Source organism: Saccopteryx bilineata, chromosome 1 (assembly GCF_036850765.1).
Source record: "Saccopteryx bilineata isolate mSacBil1 chromosome 1, mSacBil1_pri_phased_curated, whole genome shotgun sequence".
NCBI classification, from domain to species: Eukaryota; Metazoa; Chordata; class Mammalia; order Chiroptera; family Emballonuridae; genus Saccopteryx; species Saccopteryx bilineata.
In genome coordinates, this window is record NC_089490.1 from 125,906,135 (window position 1) to 125,926,519 (window position 20,385).

The 20,385-nt window shown below is 43.1% G+C and overlaps 2 protein-coding genes across 2 annotated transcripts in view; one reads left to right on the top strand and one right to left on the bottom strand.

Moving 5' to 3' along the window:
• Positions 1-1,217: 1,217 nt before the first annotated feature.
• LOC136319321 (uncharacterized) lies at positions 1,218-14,356 on the bottom strand. The gene is made up of 6 exons (XM_066252624.1): positions 14,081-14,356; positions 13,885-14,034; positions 5,963-6,032; positions 5,252-5,311; positions 4,616-4,732; positions 1,218-2,076 (listed from the first exon to the last, which is right to left on the bottom strand). Exons 1-6 carry the CDS (start codon positions 14,354-14,356, stop codon positions 2,027-2,029), a joined length of 723 nt encoding a protein of 240 aa, XP_066108721.1. The 3' UTR covers positions 1,218-2,026.
• RASSF8 (Ras association domain family member 8) overlaps positions 13,926-20,385 on the top strand; it is a 123,260-nt gene continuing 116,800 nt past the window's right edge. The window contains exon 1 of the mRNA XM_066264926.1: positions 13,926-14,063. The gene's annotated coding sequence lies outside the window, so the exon portion shown is untranslated. The remainder of the gene's footprint in view (positions 14,064-20,385) is intronic.

Genomic DNA, 20,385 nt, shown 5'->3' on the forward strand with positions numbered 1-20,385 from the left:
AATCTTGCAACCTATGGATCAGCAGGTCATTTCCAACTTTAAAAAACTTTACACAAAGCACTTGTTCTGCTGCTGCTTTGAGGTGACTGAGAATACAATTCTAACCCTTCAAGAGTTTTGGAAAGATCACTACAACATCGTGATATGTTTACGCTTTATTGACTTGGCATGGCAAGAGGTTACAAGAAGAACCTTGAACTCGGCATGAAAAAATGTATGGCCTGATGTTGCAGACAGGGACTTCGAAGAATTCGAACCAGAGACCGAAGCCAAGGTAGAAGTGTTGGAGATTATGTCCCTCAGAAAGTCTATGGGTCTGGAGGTAGATGAGGGTGACGTAAATGAGCTCATCGAGAAACATGAGGAGGAACTCTCAGAGGAGTTGAAGGAGCTACTGATGATGCAACATATGAAGCTTCTGCAAGAGATTAGTTGTGAGGAGGAGGTAGAGTCGGAGGAAGTGATTTCTACAAGTGAAATTAAAGGCATGCTGGCAATGTGGGAGAAGCTTTCAAGTTTCATTGAAAAGAAACACCCAGAAAAACTTTCAACTGGTCGTGCTTCAGCACTTTTTAATGACACTTGTTTGTCACATTTCTATAACATTTAAAAGGCAGGCAAAAGTAAACCTCTTTGGATAGATTTTTATTCAAAAGTCCTGCAAGTGAAAGTGCCGAAAGTGCAGTCAAAAAGGCAAAAACAGGTGATGATTAAATGAAAAATACGTAATGTTAAGCTTAGGTTAAGTTTAAAGTTAAGAAAGTGCATTTTTTTACAATTAAGTTTTTGTGGTTTCATTTTAAGTAAAGAAAGTAAAGTTTTAGTTTTGTTTAAAGAAAATGCAGTTTTAGTTTACATTAGGTGTTAAGAAAGTGCAGTTTTAGTTTACGTGTCTACAGTGCCTGCATCCCTTCCTCCCTCCCTCCACCTCCACCATTCACCTCCGTTAGCCACACTTATCTGTCTCCAAGGTAAGAATACAGTACTAAATAACACTTTTTCTTTTATTTCATATATTTTGTTATGCATTGGTAAAGTATACATGTGTGTTTCTTAATTAAAAACATCTTTTTTCATAATTTAGGATGGTTTGGGGATGTTTCACAGGGCTGGAACAAATTAAATCTACTTCAGTTCTTTTAAATGGGAGAAATTTGTTTGATATATAAGTTGAACTGATTTACGAGCTCGGTTACAGAACAAATTAAACTCGTATCTCAAGGTACCACTTTATTGGGTAAATACTCATTATCATCATCCCTTTTTAAACATGCAGAAATTGAGACCTGGATCAAATTGCCTTGGAAGCCAGCACCACCATCCCTACTCTAGATGCTAATCCATACACTTGACAGTTTGCCTGGAGCCATTTACAGAGTGCTCTGTTCTCTTCCCCTTAAGGGTGGGAGCAGGAGAATGAAGAAGGGTTAAAAACATGGTGGAGCTGTGGATAGAACCTTGACCTGGGATGCTGAGAACCCAGGTTCAAAACCGTGAGGTCGCCGGCTTCAGCACAAACTAATCTGGCTTGCGCATGGACTCACCAGCTTGAGCATGAGATCATAGACGTGACCCCATGGTCACTGGCTTGAGCAAGGGGACACTGGTTGGGCTGGAGCCACTACCACCACCTTCTGCCCTGTCAAGGCACTTATGAGAAGCAATCAATGAACAACCAAGTGCCGCAACTACGAGTTGATTCTTCTCATCTAGCTCCCTTCCTGTCTATGTCTCGCTCTCACTAAAATAAAATAAAACTTACAAACAGCATTAGAAGACTTCAATGTTTCATTTGCAAATAATCGTTTTTACAGTTGTCTTTACTCAAGCTCAGGTCTCTGAAGAGAGCTCTGGAAAGTGTATTAATTTGCTTTTCATTTATCTAAGAAAAAGACTCATGCAAACAACTCTTAAATGTATAGTAACTACTGAACTGACTCCTGAAGAGTAGACTTGAAGAAACAGAAAAGAACTCCAAGATGTTGTCCATGTCCGAGGAGGATCATCACCCAGTACTTGAGGTCTTTCAAACCTCCTTCACATCCATGTTACCTCCCAGTGCATCTTCTCCTCTGCCTGTAGGAAAAAATTAGGTAATCTATTATCTATTTCCTCTCAATTTTAGAAATGTGAATCATTCATATGAATTCTGCACTCTCTCTAAAATATGTCCTAAGGACGTCCTTGAGCTCTCACAGTAAAATATTTGTGTACAAACTAGTTCCTCATCCAAGTCACTTCTTCCCTTTTCCAACTCCAGCCTACTGGAGAGGTAACAATTAAAGCCACCTGCCTTGACCAACACTGCCTGGGGCTCTCCATTGGTTTCCCTCTTCCGCATAGCGCCCAGGCTTGGGGGGAGGGGGAGGATTGTTACGGTCTAGAATTTTAGGTCCCCTTATTTCATTTTGTCTTGCTTGTTTTGCTTTCACTTAACTTAATGTTTCCCTAATAACTCCTTTATATTCCTTTACTTTCTCCTGCATAAAATGATCAGACAGAATTAGAGCCCTTACATACCAGGACCCCCACAGTATAATCATGATTACTTATTTACTCCAAGAAGGGAATCTGACATGCCACTCCATCTTTGATTAATTTCTAACACATATTCTAATAAAGTGTTTTTGTTTAAACCAACACTTCCCTAAAGAACAACAGGTGTTAAAATTAAAACACAAGAACAAGAATCTTTGCCCTGAGGAGAAGAGAAAGAGTCCCTTTTATTGGTTTACTCTATAAAACCACCCAGGGTTGATTTCATTATCTACTTTCATCTAGAATCACTGGAGAATTATACAGTATTACAGTATTTTCTTCAGTTTGACATGCTGTCACGACCCCTGTTAGTACATGAACTTCCCAGTTGTTGTTTTTTAAAGATTATATTTATTGATTTTTTTTAACAAGTAAAGGAAGAACTTGTTGGCTATACAAGAAAGTTAAGAGGCAAGGGTACCTTGGAGACAGGCTCAGGGGGTTAGCCTGGGACAAGCTGCCACTGCCCACAGCCCCCCCGTTTGCAAGTCTTGTGGGGTCCCCTAGCTTAGAAGCTCTAAGCAAGGGGCAGGGAATACATGCCTGCAAGAAGGAGAAGGAGGAGAAGAAGGAGGAAGGGAAAGGCATGGGCGTACTCCCTGAAGGGAGAGAGCTGATTTATTTATTTTTAGAGAGAGGAGATGGAGAGGGGGAGAGAAGCAGGAAGCATCAACTCATAGTAGTTGCTTCCCATATGTGCCTTGACTGGGCAAGCCAAGGGTTGCAAACCAGTGACCTTAGCATGCCAGGTCAAATGTCCTACCCACTGCAACACCACAAGTCAGGCAGGACTTCCCAGTTTTGAGGGCAACAAGTAACACAAGACTATGTTGTTTTAAGGTAGCCACTCTATTCATTTATTATAAAGCTCCAGTGAGTCATAGAGCTCATAGGATAATGACTTTTTTTTAAACCAATGCTCATCTATAGCCATACTACCCTGAATGCACCTGATCTCGTCTGAAATCAATGTTCAGAAATTGATATGTAAAATGAATATTAGAAGTGAAGTCATAAAATAAAAACTACATAATAGAATTATACTCACTTTATTATGTTCCCTAGTTGTTGGGAAAATGAATTTGTAAAACCTGTATTTTCTGATTTTGCTCACTTTTATTGTTAAAGATGGCTGCTGCCCACATGGAGCGGCTGATTACCTTCCTGCTTGAGAATGGGCTTAGTTATGCTCCTGTGTGCTGGAGGAGGGGCTGTCCCACTGAAAAGTTTTAAAAGGAGCTAGGAGGCCATTTTAGAGGAGACCACATTGTTGCAGGGAAGAGAGGCAGAGAAGGCAGATGTGGTTGCAGAGAAGGCAGGGAGCAAGATGGCGGGGAGCTGAGGGGAAACAGAAGTGAATAAGGCTGGTGAAGCCTTTGATTTTAGGAAAAACCGGAGAAAGTCAGTGGCTTTGGGAGCCCTGAATGGAAAGGGAAGTGTTTTCCCGCTTTGTGTATTTTCTCGCCCGCCAGTTGCGAGCTAGAATAAAGGATGGCCCACCAGTTTTTGGTTCCATTGTTTCATTACAATCAATCTGAACCAAATGCAAACCTGCATGGCCTAGGCAACTGTGACTGTGACCACAGCTACTGGACTTACGCCACTGTAAAACTATCTTAAGCCCTCACCTACATTTTATTTTTCTGGATTTTTAGTTGATTTTTGTATTGCTGTTTGGGCCACTACTAGAAGCTGGAACAAGCCTATTCTGCCATGTCTCTTCTCTTTCATTGGTACCAATTAATTTATTATTTCACACATTACAAATGTTAGAGCTAAATGTGACATCTCAGGTCATTTTGTAAGTTCCTTGCCATAAGAACAATGCAGCCACGCCTAGAAGTGCAGCCCTTTTGGAATAACCACACATGGATACACAGGGACAGTGGAAGAGGAAAGGGGGCTCCCATTAGGCAGCCAGATCTACCAGTCAATGCTGGAGTTCAAAGAACCAGTGTCAGGCCGTGCTTGCATCTTAGAGAGGTATAGGAAGTCAAAGGGACTTGCTCATGGTCATCAAGTTCATGTAAGCAGAACTAGCACTCACTGGCTCACTTTGTAGGATTTTTCACCCTTACTGATAAAAAACAGAGTATCAGGAAACAGAAGATACCAGCCATTGAGTGGTAGCTCTCCTGCTTACATGAATGACCATGGGTATGTTGTTCAAATTCTCTGACTTTAGTTTTCTTACCTGCAAAAATATAAGGGATGGGAGAATGCATAGTTATTGCATAGTTATTGTAGTCACAGTCACTTGTGGCATACTTTCCCAATTTACTTGTAAAAAAACTTGGAAACTTATCAATCATTCTAAAATAGTAGGCTAACTTATTTTGCTAGGTATATAGCCCCTAATGGGGGGGGGTGTTGATGCTGCTGGGCCTGCCCCATCTTCACTCCCCACCCCACCATGCCCTCGCACACACTGGGCACTGGGAGAAAGGAACCTGCCCAATCAGATCACAACATGCAATTTCATTATCTTTTCACCTTGGACTTCTGCCAATTCTATGCTTCATTCTCTCAGCTATTTTTGATTTTTGCCTAACTTTTAAACTACATATTGCAGTGGTAAAGAATGCAGACCTTGAAGCCAGACTTCTTGGCTTTGAATCCCAAGAAGGCTCTGCTATAATCCTAATGATGGAATATTATTTAGTCTATGCCATGGTTTCCTAATCTATAAAATGGATATAATAATAGTATCTACCTGATATGGTTGTTCTTAACATATGAGAAGCATTTAGAACAGTGCCTGCCACAGAGTATACTGAAACAGAAAATTATAATTATTAGCTTTGCTGAAAGTATCTTCTCACCTAACTGCCTGAAAATAATATTAACGATAATACTTTATGTACCAAGCACTGTACTGAATGCTTTACACACATGATGTTAATCACAGTAATTCTTTATATGCCGCTAATATCTAATATCCTCTTTTCTCCCATCCCTTATATTTTTACAGGTAAGAAAACTAAAGTCAGAGAATTTGAACAACATACCCATGGTCATTCATGTAAGCAGGAGAGCTAGCACTCAATGGCTCACCCTCTAGGATGGTCCCTTACCCGGTAAAAGACAGAAGACCAGGAGTTCCCTTAAAGATAAGTAGGTAGTAAGAGGCAGAGGCAGGACAAACCAAGATCTGTCTGGGTATCTTTCAAAAAAAAATTTTATTTATTGATTTTAGAGAGAGAGAAAGGGGGGGGGGAGAAAAGAGACATAGATTTGTTGTTCCACCTACTTCTGCCTCATTGGTTGATCATTGTATGTGCCCTGACCAGGAATCAAACCCTCAATCTTGGCATATCAAGACAATGCTCTAGCCACTAAGCCAGGACTATTTTGGTGTCTTTTCAATCTAAGAAAAGGCCATGGAATTATTTTAAAGTTATCTTATTAAAATGGGTTGCCTTACCTTCCACACAGGCCAGGAAGACTGGGATCTCCAGAGGCTGAAGGGAGCAGCAGGAAGGGAATGGTCTCTCCTGGAACAGACATGGGATAATAACACTGTCCATGTCTTACCTGTCCACCCCTGCCCACTTGGCTGCACTGCTGGAGGCCACCCATAGCCACATACTAATTTGAGTACAGTATCAAGGTTGTTTGGATTCCGGCCCAAGTGGCAGTACTTACAATTTCAGTATCAGTTGTTCTTACAATCATTTACTTCTACCACAGCCTTCATCTCTTTCTCAGATTAGAAAACAAAATATGATTTTTCTCCCTTCCTTGAAAGCCTACAGTAACCACTATCTCACCACTCTTGCCCCACGCCCATTCCCAGTTGTCATCTTTTCTTCCATTTGTCTAGATGGCGTTTTCAGCAGACGGTCTGGGGCTAGAAGGCCAAGAGAGGGAAGAGAAGGAAAACCCCTTATTTTGTTAGAGGAACACAGTGCATTGCTGTGTCCCTGCTCCTGTACCAGTCATTCATAACTGCCCATTCCTGTATCTCTGGAACTGTCTACCTCCTTCATTCCCACCTTGTACCCCAGAACCTCCACCCAGAACCTCCCAGGACAGTTTCTGGTGCTCCACTGAAATTCAAGTGAATCAATTTCATGACCTCTGTTTTTCCCAAAGACCCACCAGGAGCACCCATGCTGGGCTTGGCTCATTGGGCTAAATTTGGGAAGGAGATTAGCACAGGAAGGATTTATACCCTAGTCCCTCTCCCCACAACAGCTATCATATGTAGCTGTCAAACTATCAGAAAATGTCAGAGAAACTGAAGATGAGTATTTGTCATATACAGAGGGGCAGAAAAACTGTTTGAAGACAGACTCTAAGTATGGCTCCACTGGAGGCCAGGAGAGACAGAATCCTGGGGGGCAGGAATGAGACTGGCAGAGGAAAGATACAGAGCTAAGTATATTTCTATGGCCAGTGGCAGAATAGAAAGGGGACCTCAGACATAAGCCTTAACCCAAGGGTCCCTTGTTCCATCCCAGACTCTCTGGAACTATCCCAAATTTTCCTTCCCTGGTGAGCAACGTGCCTCAGTCCCCGAAGCCACCACCAGCTGCCACTCCTTGGCATGAGGGTAGGTGAGAGAAGAGGGAGTTCCCAAGCCTATGCTAGGAGAGGGTCTCCTTGCATCCCTAGTTGTACTCTGCAAATATTTTCCTTTCTGAACAGGGTTATACATGCTGTTTGGCCTCCGCAGTACTTTTAATAGCACGTTTCAGTTGTTACAGGATCAAGGGTTGGTCTGCAGCTCTAACCCAAATATGACTTGGACCGGATAGGGTGCCCTGCCCAGATCCTCTCTTAGGCTGGTATGCACATCCCTAGCTGCTGTGAGTGCTGGTTGCCAATTTTAGCAGCTGCCTCCCTCTCGGAGAACTACCTTTGCCCTTGGGGGAACAGAAGTGTCTTGCCTAGGGAACAGAGGTGCCTTACTATGAACCCACAGCCAATAAAGACTGAAAATGGGGTGCAGAAAGCCAGCCTCCTTGTCCCAGGGGACCAATTCTGCGGTGTTGGCTGCTCTTGAGTTTCCCACGGGATCAGTCCAAAGCTCGTCTCCAGATGAGACCACATCATTCCTTAGATTCATCCCCCTTGCTCTAGGCAACCTCCCAGACTGCCTTCACCTGAAGCACACCCTCAATAAGTCACTTGCACAGGAATTCCTGTCTCAGGTTCCACGTCCAGGGAACTCGACCTGAGACACACGCTTATTCGAGTCACAGGACCCGAAACCAAATTTGAACATATAACCTAAAGTTTATAATATTCCTGAGCCTAAGCCTAATATCTGCTCTCTTGATGACACTACTAGATCTATTCTACCAAAAATCCAAAATGAAGATTTATTTATTCATAGTCTAAAGTAATCCTTCTCTTAACTACATATATGAATTATTATATTTATTGAGTTAACTACATAGCATTTACTATTAATCAATGCTTTTGTTACAATTCTTAAAAATGTGGCTCATAAAGGGGGGATAAATGGGGTGGTGATCACAGTGCAATGTACAGATGACACATTAAGAATTGCACACCTGAAACCTATATAATTTTATTAACCATTGTGACCCGAATATCTCCATTTAAAAAAATTAAAACAATTTTAAATGGGCCTGACTGGTTCTAAATTATTTTGCAATAATCATTCTTGCTATGATCATATAAATCTCACAGTTTTAATCAGTTATACAGTGACCCCCATGAACTGTAAAATCTGCTATTGTGGATGGCTCGGTCCCTGATAAGAAGGCTATGGTTAATCTAGCAGTGTTAGTAAACACATCAAATTACTAGTTTGCAGTTAATAAAAATATAATTAAATACATGAAGGCAAAGCAGAAGATAATTTAATCTAAGTGCTATGACTTAGAAGTCATATCAAGGCCATCGTTATAAATCTCAATGACAGCGTTGGTGAAGTGTGGGGAAATTGGAGAGTGGCAGTCGGGTTGAAAGAATGTTGAAAGGTCAGATTTTACGCCACGTATTTATTACATCAGGTACCAACCACACTCATTGATTTCCCCTATACACTGATCCTAGTATAAGCTCTTGAAGAATTCCCCCATAGTTAATTTCAGCTGACTAAATCCATTCTTCTAGCCTACAATAAAAAACCAAGACTGTTTCATTTTATGGGATTATCCTGTTTAAAAACAAACAAACAAATAAACAAAAAACTCTACCTAAATAAAGACCCAATAACATTTTAAATCTTATTCTGGATATATTTGGTTGTTGTCCTTTAGGTAGAACATGTTGTCATTTTCATTTATAGTTTTTGCTTTATTTTCTTTCTGCACTGTGCTTTGTTTAGCAAAATATATTGATCATTGCTCTCCTTTCCCATCAGATTACTGGAGGGTCTTTAAGGGATTCTTTATAATTTGGTAACTAAACACTTCTTTTTAAAAGAAAAACCTATCATTAAATTAAAATTTTCTAGAGATGAGAACTGTTGGTTGTTTCTAAAAAGCCCCTTTATATTGGTCAAATAAATCACAATATTTATAGATCTTTGTATGTATATAAGATTTTCATTAGGAATTGGAGAGAATACAATATTTACTTGCTTTCCACACACATATATACCAAAGGAGAGAGATGACATTTTTATTTTCCTTCCAAACTCATCACTAATAGTGACTAAATAAAGGGTTGGTAAGATAGGCTGTTAACCCTAAATGAGCAATGAGCCCACTTGTACACATTTTAGCCTATGACTGGGCTTCAAGATACTTTTTTTTTTTTTTTTTTTTACAGAGACAGAGAGAGAGTCAGATAGAGGGATAGATAGGAACAGACAGACAGGAACGAAGAGAGATGAGAAGCATCAATCATCAGTTTTTCGCTGCGGCTCCTTAGTTGGTGTTGATGAAGTGTCGGGAGATTGGTGAGTGGCAGTCTGGTTGAAAGAATTCATTGATTGCTTTCTCATATATGCCTTGACCCTGGGGCTACAGCAGATCGAGTAACCCCTTGCTCAGGCCAGCGACCTTGGGTCCAAGCTGGTGAGCTTTGCTCAAACCAGATAAGCCTGTGCTCAAGCTGGCGACCTTGGGGTCTCGAACCTGGGTCCTCCGCATCCCAGTCCGACGCTCTATCCACTGCACCACCGCCTGGTCAGGCAAGATACTCTTGATGTCACAAGATTACTTCTAAAACTCCATCTATCATATCCATGAATAGGCAATAGGGCTTCAATCAGCCCTGCCAGTGCCTGACCACCAGACACACAAATAAGGAGTTTTCCTGGACGTCCTATACAAAACCTTCCATCCACATACCATTGGCCTACACTCAGTAATGCCTATCTGCAAGGAAGATTGCGAAATAACATTTTTCACTGGGCACAAAATCAGGTTTTTGTTCCTAAGAAAGAAGGGAGGCAAGGGAATGGGATAGACAACTAACAGTATCTGCCGCATTTTCTTTTTTAGGATATGTTTCCTTAGATGAACTGTGAGCTCACAGAAGGCTGAAATTATGTCAAATTAATCTTTGTAATCCTGGAACCTAGAATAATATCATATAGCTTATTATGGATTTGGGGGGGGGAGAGATTATTAATAAAAGAAGAAAATGGAAATCTTAGCTAGTTATAGGATAGAGGAAGAAGATCAAAGAAAAGTAGGTGCCATTAGTTTATTCCATTTATATTGTCATTCAATATTTGTTATTTCCACTAATAGTAATTGAGTTCCCAGTCTGAGCCAGGCCTTGTGTCAAGCATGGGGGATACAGTGATAAGGACAACATAGTCCCTGGCTTCAAGAAGTGGTAAGGGTGAGGTTGGGGGAGGAGAGTGAGGGCTCCACACCCACACATAAAGAAGCAATCTCAGGGCAATGTGGTGCAAGAACTGAGAAGTGGTCCGGAACCACCGTTTGAGAGGTAAGGAAGCTGCGAGTAGTCTGGGTGAAACAAGAGCAGGAAGAGAAGTAGGGGGAAAGGAAGAACAATAGGTGGGGTGACATGATAAAGAAACTGATATCATTTGCAGAAGTCCATAATTTATTCCTCCCAGCACACATACCTATTTGCTGTGACAAAATGTTTGTCTCTCCCTTCCTCATAAAAGGATTTCCCAACACTTGGCCCCAGCTGGCTCTGACCCTCTGATGAGGTTCTGGGCTGGCCTAAACTGTAGTCACTATTGTGTTCCATGGACAGCATGGAACAACTGTCTTACAGGGTGGTGTTGCTGGTGGACTAGCTTGGGAAATGCTAGTCTAGGCCTAGATTTCTCAAATTTGGCAATATGGCTTGCCAGAGACTACCAGAGAAAGGGATTAATACCCAGGGACTGCAGATGTGAACCTGATTTTCTTAGTATGTTAATACCTTGGATTTCAGTTCTATAAGTCACCGAGGGACCCATGATTAAGTTGAACATGTGTCACCACTGCAGCAATGACTCAAATCCCGTTGATGATTTGACTAGTAGTAGAGACATTGCCATTTTCTCCTGCATATAATTCAATTCAGGTCACAACATATAGGGCCAGAAATGCATTTACACCAATTCCTTTTCTTTTTTTTTCTCTCTCTCTCTCTCTCTTTTTTTTTTTTTTTTTTTTGCCTATCTAGATTTAGAGAGGCCCCCTAACCAAGAAGAAGCAGAGGTCACAAAGAGAGATTTGAAGATGTTATGTCATTGGCTTTGAAAACAGGTGAAGAAGCCACAAGCCAAGAAGTGCAGGATGGCATTTAGACACTGAAAAAGGCAAGGAAATGGATTTTCCTCTTGAGTCTTCAGATAGAACATAGCCTACACCTTAATTTTAGGATTTCTGAGTTCCAAAACTGTAGATACCACAGTCTTCTTGTTTTTAGCCGCCACGTTCATGGTAACTTGTTTATAGCTATCTAGAGAAAACTAAATTGTACAGAATTATATACGTCTAGGTGGTTTCCCCCACCGCTCATTCCCACTGCTTTCCACATAAACCTCTCTCCCCTGGTATTCTCTTTTCTGAATCTATTCTCTCAGACTGTTTTCTAGAAAATCAAATCTGATTATGTCTAAGGGCTTGAAGTACATGAACAGTCACTGATTTCTAGTTAAGTTACTTTTGGGGAATATAATTAGAACCAGAAATAAGGGTTGTTTACAACTCCCATCAAGGACATTTGGTGTGATCTCAGGAAGGCTTAAACAAGGATGTGATTATAGCTAAGAAAGCTTAAAACAAATTGTACACTGAAGAAAGACTGCATTAACCACATGGGGCCGAGCGAGGGAACAGATTTATCTGGATTTATCCAGGACAGCACAGGGATAAATTCACTGACTTCAATAGCCATCAGAAAGGCACATTTTGGTTTACAGGTGGAGATACCTCACCAGGTACCTCAATCCTGTAAGAGCTTCTCCTAAACAGTGAACATGGTTATTCAGTCATAGTAAATTCCATCCTGATTTACATGCTGGTCACATGAAAGTTCACTGTCATGAGTTAGTCAACGTGTTCACCTCTGGATGAATGATAAAATGATATTAGGGCCTTCCTGGCAACCAACTGAAATTATAGGAAGGTTCTTCTATATACTTGGTAAGATCTAGAATTATGGTTTAACAATAGTCACACTTCTGCCTGCTATCTCTTAACCCTATTTCATGATCACTACAAAGGAGGGATGACTATCACAGCAAACAAAGGAGGTAAGTTCTAAGAAATAAGGAGAGAAGTCAACATTTGCAAATGCCACAAAGGCATTACTAAATGGGGATCAAAATTTTCCATTAGATTTGGCAGTTAGGGGACTGATGTGGATGGAGTGAAAGGCTGACAAGGGAATGAGGTTAGGAAATGGCAACATTAAGGGCAGAAAACTCAGAGAAAAGGTTCCATGTCCTCCAGAGTCCTCTTTAAATAAAATCTCCTTGGTTTTTACATTTGAATCAAAGAGAACTCTTCTTCTCCCCAAACCCACCAAATGTTGATTAGCCAAATTTGAGTCTTACCATTCATTTCCCACTCCTCGGTTAACCTCTGGGGTAGAGGAACGAATAAACTGTGCAGTTAACTAAAGGTCAAAAATCAAGGGGAAGACACAAAAGCCCTACAAATCCAAACCCAACATAAACAAAACCAATCAGGCCCCGAGTAAGATGAGCTGTAAAAAGTTGTGCTTCAAATTTAATATCCTTGTTTTGATGATTAATATAAAAGTATCTGGAGAATTAAAAGGGGCATTTTATAATTGGAATGCTTTATTACATTTCATCCATTATCTTCACCCCGCCTCCATCCAAAGTGATAGCTGTTGCACAATTTGTGAGCATGTGTGAGCACAAGCTGGACCAAAGGCTGAATTAATTTTGTCCAGTGGCTAGAGCAATTGCAAGCCAAGAAAAGGGGGGGGGGGAGTGAAATAGTGAAAACAACACGCACATCTGCATTTCTAGATGAAAGCACTGCTTTCATTCCTTGACCATTTGCTACATTGAAAGGGAGGTAAGAGGGGCTCCTGAATCTGACCTCAGCTCTCTCTAAACTTGGTTACTCACGGATGATTCATTCGTTGTTTTTCGTGATTCCTGCCTCTGTCATTGCCTGCTGCAGAGAATGGGGTCGCTGAATCACTGCACTCCAGACGAAAGCAATTCAAATCCAGTCCTTGGGGGTTGGAAGGGCTATTTTTTTTTTTAAGCATCTGCTTAAAAGGCTTCCTACTTTCCGGGGTGTCTGTAGAGGGTAGTTGTACAAGCGTCCCCTCAGGTTATGGAAGATTTTGCTCTCGTGAGAGTCGGAGAAGCACGGGTCATCTCATCATTCTGGCTCTCCGGCCCCCAGATCTCAGTGGCGGGGAGTGCGGTGGGCCGAGCGGTGGCGGGGTCCCAGGCTACTATGGCCGATGGCCCCGAGCGGCCCCGCCGCACTCTCCGCCACTTTAAAAGCTCCCACAATGCAGCGCTGGCGTCCCGGTTCCGTTACAAGGTCTCTCCGGGCGCCGGCGCACCGGCGAGGCGCGGGCGGGGGTGCCGGGGAGCGGGAGTGCCAGGAGCGGGAGCGCCGGGAGCGGCGGCTGTAACGCAGACGCCCGGCCACTGGGGGCGCCCCACCCCGCTCCTCTCGCGCGCTCAGCCCGCGGCCCAGCGGAGGGGCGGAGCCGCCCGGCCCCCGACCCCCGGCCCGGCCCCCAGCTCGGAGACACCGGCCGCGGGAGCAAACCGGCCGCCGACTCCGCTCCCTGCACTCGCTGGCGCCCCGCCCCGCGCCCGCCGCCCGGCTGCCCGCCCGGTGTCGCTCGATCGCCCGCAGGAGCGGCGGCGCTGGGGACGCCTTCCGCCGAGGGCGCCGCTGCCCGCGCGCACGCAGCCTCCCGCGGTCTCGCCGGGGCGTCCTCGCTCACCTCGGGCCGCCCGGGAGGTGTGCAGAGAGGGCACCGGGCCTCCCTCCGGTGCGGGGCGCGCGGCCCGCGGAGCGCCGGGGACGGAGACGCGCGGGCTGCGCGGCGGGACGGATGCGAGGCGGCCGCCGGCTCCGGGCCCCGCCGGGCGGTCTGCGGGGGCGGCGCAGTTGCGAAACTGAGTGAGTATTAACTTTACTCCGCCGCCGCGATTTCTGAGCAGCGGCGGGGACCCCTCCCTCCTCTCCAGGGGCCTCCGAGCCCACGTGCCCCCGCTGCACCCTGGGTTCCTCGCCGGTCCTCGCCGCCCCGCTTTCTCCCGGTCCCCTTCCCGCGGTTGTGCCCCTTTGCGCGTTCGCCTCTCCGCAGACACGCGTCTGCCCGAAAAGTGCGAGCCTGTTCCTCGCGTCTCCGTTTCCTCCCAGTGTCCTTGGCCGGGGAGTTTAGAGGCCACTTTTGTTAGGCAGGGAAACATATGTCTGGTTTCTCTAATATTTTTTCCTCCAAATGGAAATCGGACGTTCGCTTGCCGGGTGGTGGTTTGGTGAAACGCTTACTTTCTCCTCTGAAACAATGGTTGGATTATAGGTTTTTAAATTTTGTCTGAACGATGAATCCTCTTCCGTCCTTCTTCCTCCTGGTTGCCAAGCCGTGGAGGGAGGGGTCCAGAGAGGTGACTTTCAAAGTAAGTCCTTTTTGCACACCAGAAACTTTGACAGGGTAAATCGCAGAAAACTTAAGATTCCACCTGAAGGGACGTGAGCTTTGACTGTAAGTCCTTGTGCGGCACTGAGTCTTACAAACCGAGTACCTGGTTTGTAATCTAGTGTTGCGTTATTTTAGCATCATAGAGCCGCCTGGTGTTGCTAAACCAGCCCTTTCTCAGCATCAAATGGCATCTTGAGCTGTGCAAGCATCGAATATAATTGCGGATCAGTATTGCCCCTGATCTTTAGGGATTTAGAAGGGAAATGGGTATGCAGGGCACGTTTCATAGCTGACCTAAACCCCCTCAGGTTAGCTCTGTCAATACATCAAAGCATTGCATTAGAAAAAATTACTCCAGCCTGGTGACGGCGAGGACCAACATTTATGGATTTTCCAGTGTAATGTGGCTCAGCAGTTCTTCATTAGATCTGTTGTATCCCCAGGAAGTGCCTTTTAATATGTATAGATCTCTGTTTTTCTGTCAGTTGGATTATTCATTATGGTAGGAGACCTCAGGTAGGAGTGTGTGTGTGTGTGTGTGTGTGTGTGTGTGTGTGTGTCTGTGTGTGTGTTTCATTTTTGGGTTGCCAAGAGTTAGCGATCATGTTATGAAGGAACAAAGAATGGGAAGCTTTCTTAAAGGATTTTCAGCATCCTGTTCTTTTTGTGGTTGAGGCAGTAGTGAATGCTAGCTAGCCCAATGCAGGGAGGAGTGGGCACAAGAATTAGGACACAGGACACAGAACTATCCTTTAGGAGAGTGGTTTGTGAATGTTTATCTTTTAGCAGAAATATTAATAGTACTTTTAATTTTACTTATCTCCATGGAGATCTCAGCCCAAGTTGTAAAAATTACATGTAACCATACCTTCACTTTAAGAAAACGGAACCTAATTTGATGATGATTCTATTGGAGGATGATACCCAACAAAATGTAATTTGTAATGTAGATGATGAAACCTTTCAAAAATCTCCCCCTTCCTCATTTTTTTCTTCTTTTAAGAGTTTCAAGCTGGTACTTTCAATAACACATAATTGGCAGTAATGCATTTTCTTTCTTTCTAGGCTCATTGATCAAGCCTGCTTTTTGGACTTCAGTAGCTGAGGGGGACATAAGAGAACTCAGAGAGAGTGAAAGAGCAAACCTTGGGACTGTACAGCTAGGAAAGGCATTTCAGTTTGCCAGAGTGCCAGTATGCTGAGTTGAAAGAAGAGGAAGTGTTTAAGTTGTTTTTAGGATGCATGTTTACTGAATTTGGCATTTGGTTGAGATATCTGAGAATTGCAGATTTTAAATGCTATGCAGTTGTGATGTCATTTCTTTCACCTGACTTTTTAAAAAGTTTCCATGTTTTTATGTGAATCTCAATGCTTGGCTTTTGTTGCCTGTCCTGGGTGGCTTGCGTTTTGACTTGAATGCCTTGGTCATTTTTAAGAAATGATTAGTTCTTGCTCATTAATTGATCTATCTTATGTTGATGTATGTAATGACTTGAGAGTAAAAATACTGTTTGCTGCTGGATATTGTAAAATCCAGCAGTAAAAATACTTTGCTGCTCATTATGGCTGATTCCTGGTATCTTGGCTTTGTATTTATGGTAAAATGTTAAGGCACTAGATATTTTGCTAGGATTCAAAAGATTGCAGAACTCTTTGCAGGTAGAAGTGGAGTAGGGACGGAAGTAGGAAAGGAAAACATTGTGCATTAAATCCAAGGATTTGGATTTAACCCTTTGAGTATTGAGGTTTTTTTATGTTCACTGACCCCCGGGAGTGAGTTTTTTTCCAAAAAATAAAATTAGTTCCAGTTACAGTTTTATTAACTTAAAATCATGTTTGTTTGATAACCAATTTATGGAAACAAGAAAAACATACATTTGCCTTTTTTTAATGTTGCCTTACACATTTTTAAAATAAATCGATCATACTCTGGATGGTCAGGAGGCACGAGGACGATGTACATGAATGTTCATACTACTCAAAGGGTTAAAAAATAATGTATCACCTATTTACTCTCCTTGAGTGCTAGCTTTCTCCAACTATAAAGTCTTCAAAAATTCTAAGTGTAGAGATAGTTTCCAAGAACTCTGTGTGATGCAAAGTGTGCTTACCCCACAGCCAGCCAGACTTGGGTGGCAGGTGTTACTTCATCACTCGGAGCTGAATGAGCTTGGCCGTGCGACTTCAGCCTGTGTGACCTACAGTTTGCTTTCTGTAAAAGGGGGACACTGCTACTAAAAGGGAAGCTGGGACAAGTGGAACACCAAATATAGTGTCTGGTACATCTTAGCCAGTGAATGGCAGCATCTCAGACATCTCCAGAACTGAGTTCTCGATTATTGATCCTTTCAAATAGTTTCAGCTGTTTTTCATCTCACCCATCCAGAATGGCTCAGGCCAGAAGGCTGAAATTATCCTTCACTCTCTCTTTGGTTCTGTCACTCCCCACCCCTCACCCAGCCAGTTTGTCACAAAGTCCTACCCACTTCTCAGGCAAAAGATCTCTCAAGCCTGTCTGCTTTTTCGGTCTCCATTATGCTGTCATCCTATTTCAAACCACCATTATCTTCACCCACTGCAGAGGCCTCCTGTGTACCCTTGACACCCATTCCAATCCCTTTTCCCATGCACCCTTAAAAAGAAAAAGAAGTCACTTGCTGTTTAAAGTATTCAAAGCTCTCAGGAAATTTTTGAGATATTATACTTGGGATAAAATATTAAATCCTCAACAAACCTACAAGGTCTTGCATGAGATGGTGCCTGCCCACCATCTTCATCTCTTGTTGGCTACATTGGCGATTGTCCAGTGTACTCACCTGAGGTCTGTTGCTCGTGCTCTTAGTTTATTTTATGATCATCTCATTGAGCTATTTAGATGCTGGTTCAAATATCCCTTTATGAAGTCTTCTCTTTGAAGGCCATTCTTAGCATCATGTAACTTAGAACCCTTTAATTTTTTTCCTCATAGCACAATCATCTTTTTGCTTAATGTTTTCCACAATTTATGATTATATATTATTTAGTTATTTAATGTTTCTCTTTTGCCTTAGAGGGCAGGAATAATGTCTGGTTTATTCTCCATTCTGTACCCAGAGCCTGGTATATGTGTGTGTGTAGTAGGTGCTCAGTAAATAGTTATTGTTATAATGAATAAAATAGTTAAATAAGTTTTATATTGTAACTTTTATTTTTTGTATTTTTCTGAAGTGAGAAGCGAGGAGGCAGAGAGAGAGAGAGAGACTCCCGCATGCGCCAGATCCACCTGCATGCCCACCAGGGGGCGATGTTCTTGCCCATCTGGGGAGTTGCTCTGTTGCAACTGGAGCTGTTCTAGTGCCTGAGGCGGAGGCCATGGAGCTGGAGCAGTCCCCAGTGCCCACGGCCAACTTTGCTGCAGTGGAGCCTCGGCTGTGGAAGGGGAAGAAAGAGATAGAGAAAGGAGAGGGGAAGGGGTGGAGAAGCAGATGGGCATTTCTCCTGTGTGCCCTGGCTGGGAATTGAACCCAGGACTTCCACACACTGGACCAACACTCTACCACTGAGCCAACTGGCCAGGGCCTATCTCTTGATTGCCTTCTTATCATTGTTAAATCTGCTTTTTATAACAGAAAACTCAGACCAGTACTCTCCTGTGTCCCCTCTTTGCTGGTTTTATGTATAATAAGACACAACCTTTGCAGATATCAGCTAAAATTAATGCCTTTGGGCTCCGTGGAAAAATTCATAGTAATAAATTGAGACACCTTTTGATTAGTGTTAGTCTTGTGATTTTTTTTTGTAGATAATCCTTTTTCTAAGTATATCATTAAAGTAATTATGCTTTTTTTTTTAATCAGCACAGGATTACTGAAAGAAAAAAATCTTACCATGTCATTGTTTTACACGTCATGGATAACATATTAGTCAGAAGCTATTGATTGCTCAATGCTATCTTTCAAAGGAAGGTTGGGAAAACTGTAGTAGGAAAATGAGTACAGCTCTAAGAATTATAGTACCACTCAGCTGCTGATGTGACTTGCATAAATAACTAGATTTCATTGACATTTAGTTAAGTTAGAGGAGTATTGCAGTTTGTTTAAAAATGGGAGCCACCTAGAGGTCTGGAAGTTCTTTTTTGCTTTCTCACTTCCCTTGTTTTAGCCAAGAGTCTCATGACTCTTCAAGGCCAAGGAAGGTTTAAAGCTCTGTTTGAATATTTTTGTCATGTGGTTGCTCTTTACACAATATTAGTTTGATGCACTATAACTCTGAAGTACTTATGTCTCTATTATTAATGTTTCTAGTCTCTACTTCTTACATAATCATCCACATTTCTTATGACTTGTTTTTTAGGACTTCAGGTTTTAGAATTTTTCTGTATACCCTTCGAGGATAATTCCATTTCTTTTCTAGTTTTGTATCTTGTAAGTCACTAAGTCTAGGGGGAATTTGGCAGTCGATTCTAGTTTTTTAAGAATTTATTTCTTTACACTCAATCTCTGGATTTCCCCCCAGAATTATACTTCTGAGTAGTCTCAACCCTGAGTTTTTGCCAGCCACAAGCTATGCTCTTGGTTTGGGAAAACAGGGAGGATTAAAACAGCATTTTTAAGCTCCTACTATGTGCCAAACTCTGGGCAGAGTATTCTCACAAAAGAGGTGTGAGTAGTTCACCTGGTCAAAACCATAAAAAGGAACCCCAAGCTTTTCATAAATTTGCTTCATGCAAGAAAATTGTTCCTGTCGTTTCCCACCCTTCATTTTCTAGTCAGGAGAGCATGACAAGATTGACAAGGTCTCCAGCCAGACCCTCTACTCTCCCTTGGTGCTTGTTTAGACTTGGTTTTACTTGTATAGAAATATTGGGAATGGGCCCAGAGAGGACACACCGTATGATTGGCCTCTGTGGTAGGCCTCTGTGGCCCCAGGACATTTGCCTCATGAGTAGCCACCACTGTGGAGGAGAAGAAAGTTATGGTTGGAAGCCCTTGTTATTTTTTCCCTCATGTATATATACTTAGTAGTTACCTTGGGTGACCTTGAACAAGTTGCCTGGAGCTTTTAGCACCAATAATACTGATTATCTATTTATTTCACAGCCTTGCTATAGCATTTGGAAGACTTATTTTTGGCAATTATTTTTTCCCACATTCAGATATTTCACAAAGCTTATTGTGATTAACTCCAGTGCTGTCTAAATTTTATGCATTTAGAAAAATATTTTGTGGGAGAAATTTGACCTCCAGCTGCACCCAGAACCAAAGTCACACACCCCACCCCATCTACCATACACGCAGAACCAGAGGACCAGGACATAACCAGAACTGGAGCACCAGAACCCCTTCAGAAGCTGAGGGTTCATTGTCCAGGAAGACCCCGGGGTGACCAAGCTCCAAGTTCTTCCATTTAAAGCTTGCCCACCAGCACTGTGTGTGCTGTTTCCCTGATGCCTGGAAACTACCTAGTCCGGGCGCCCAGCTTCCCGCTGCTTCCCTACTGCCCGAACACCTCTTCCTAGTCCAGGCGCCCAGCTTCCCGCTGCTTCCCTACTGCCCGAACACCTCTTCCTAGTCCGGGCGCCCAGCTTCCCGCTGTTTCCCTACTGCCCGAACACCTCTTCCTAGTCCGGGCGCCCAGCTTCCCGCTGTTTCCCTACTGCCCGAACACCTCTTCCTAGTCCGGGCGCCCAGCTTCCCGCTGTTTCCCTACTGCCCGAACACCTCTTCCTAGTCCGGGCGCCCAGCTTCCCGCTGCTTCCCTACTGCCCGAACACCTCTTCCTAATCCGGGCGCCCAGCTTCAGTTGGCGCCTTCTAGA

What these genes read in the sequence shown, in the direction of transcription:
- LOC136319321 (XM_066252624.1), bottom strand. Translation starts at nt 14,356, where the DNA reads ATGTTTCCCTGCCTAACAAAAGTGGCCTCTAAACTCCCCGGCCAAGGA. An exon ending in GTTAAGAACAACCATATCAG is followed by an intron (nt 4,733 to 5,251) that starts GTAGATACTATT and finishes ATATTTTTGCAG; the next exon opens with GTAAGAAAACTAAAGTCAGA. An exon ending in GATACTCTGTTTTTTATCAG is followed by an intron (nt 2,077 to 4,615) that starts TAAGGGTGAAAA and finishes TTTTTCCTACAG; the next exon opens with GCAGAGGAGAAGATGCACTG.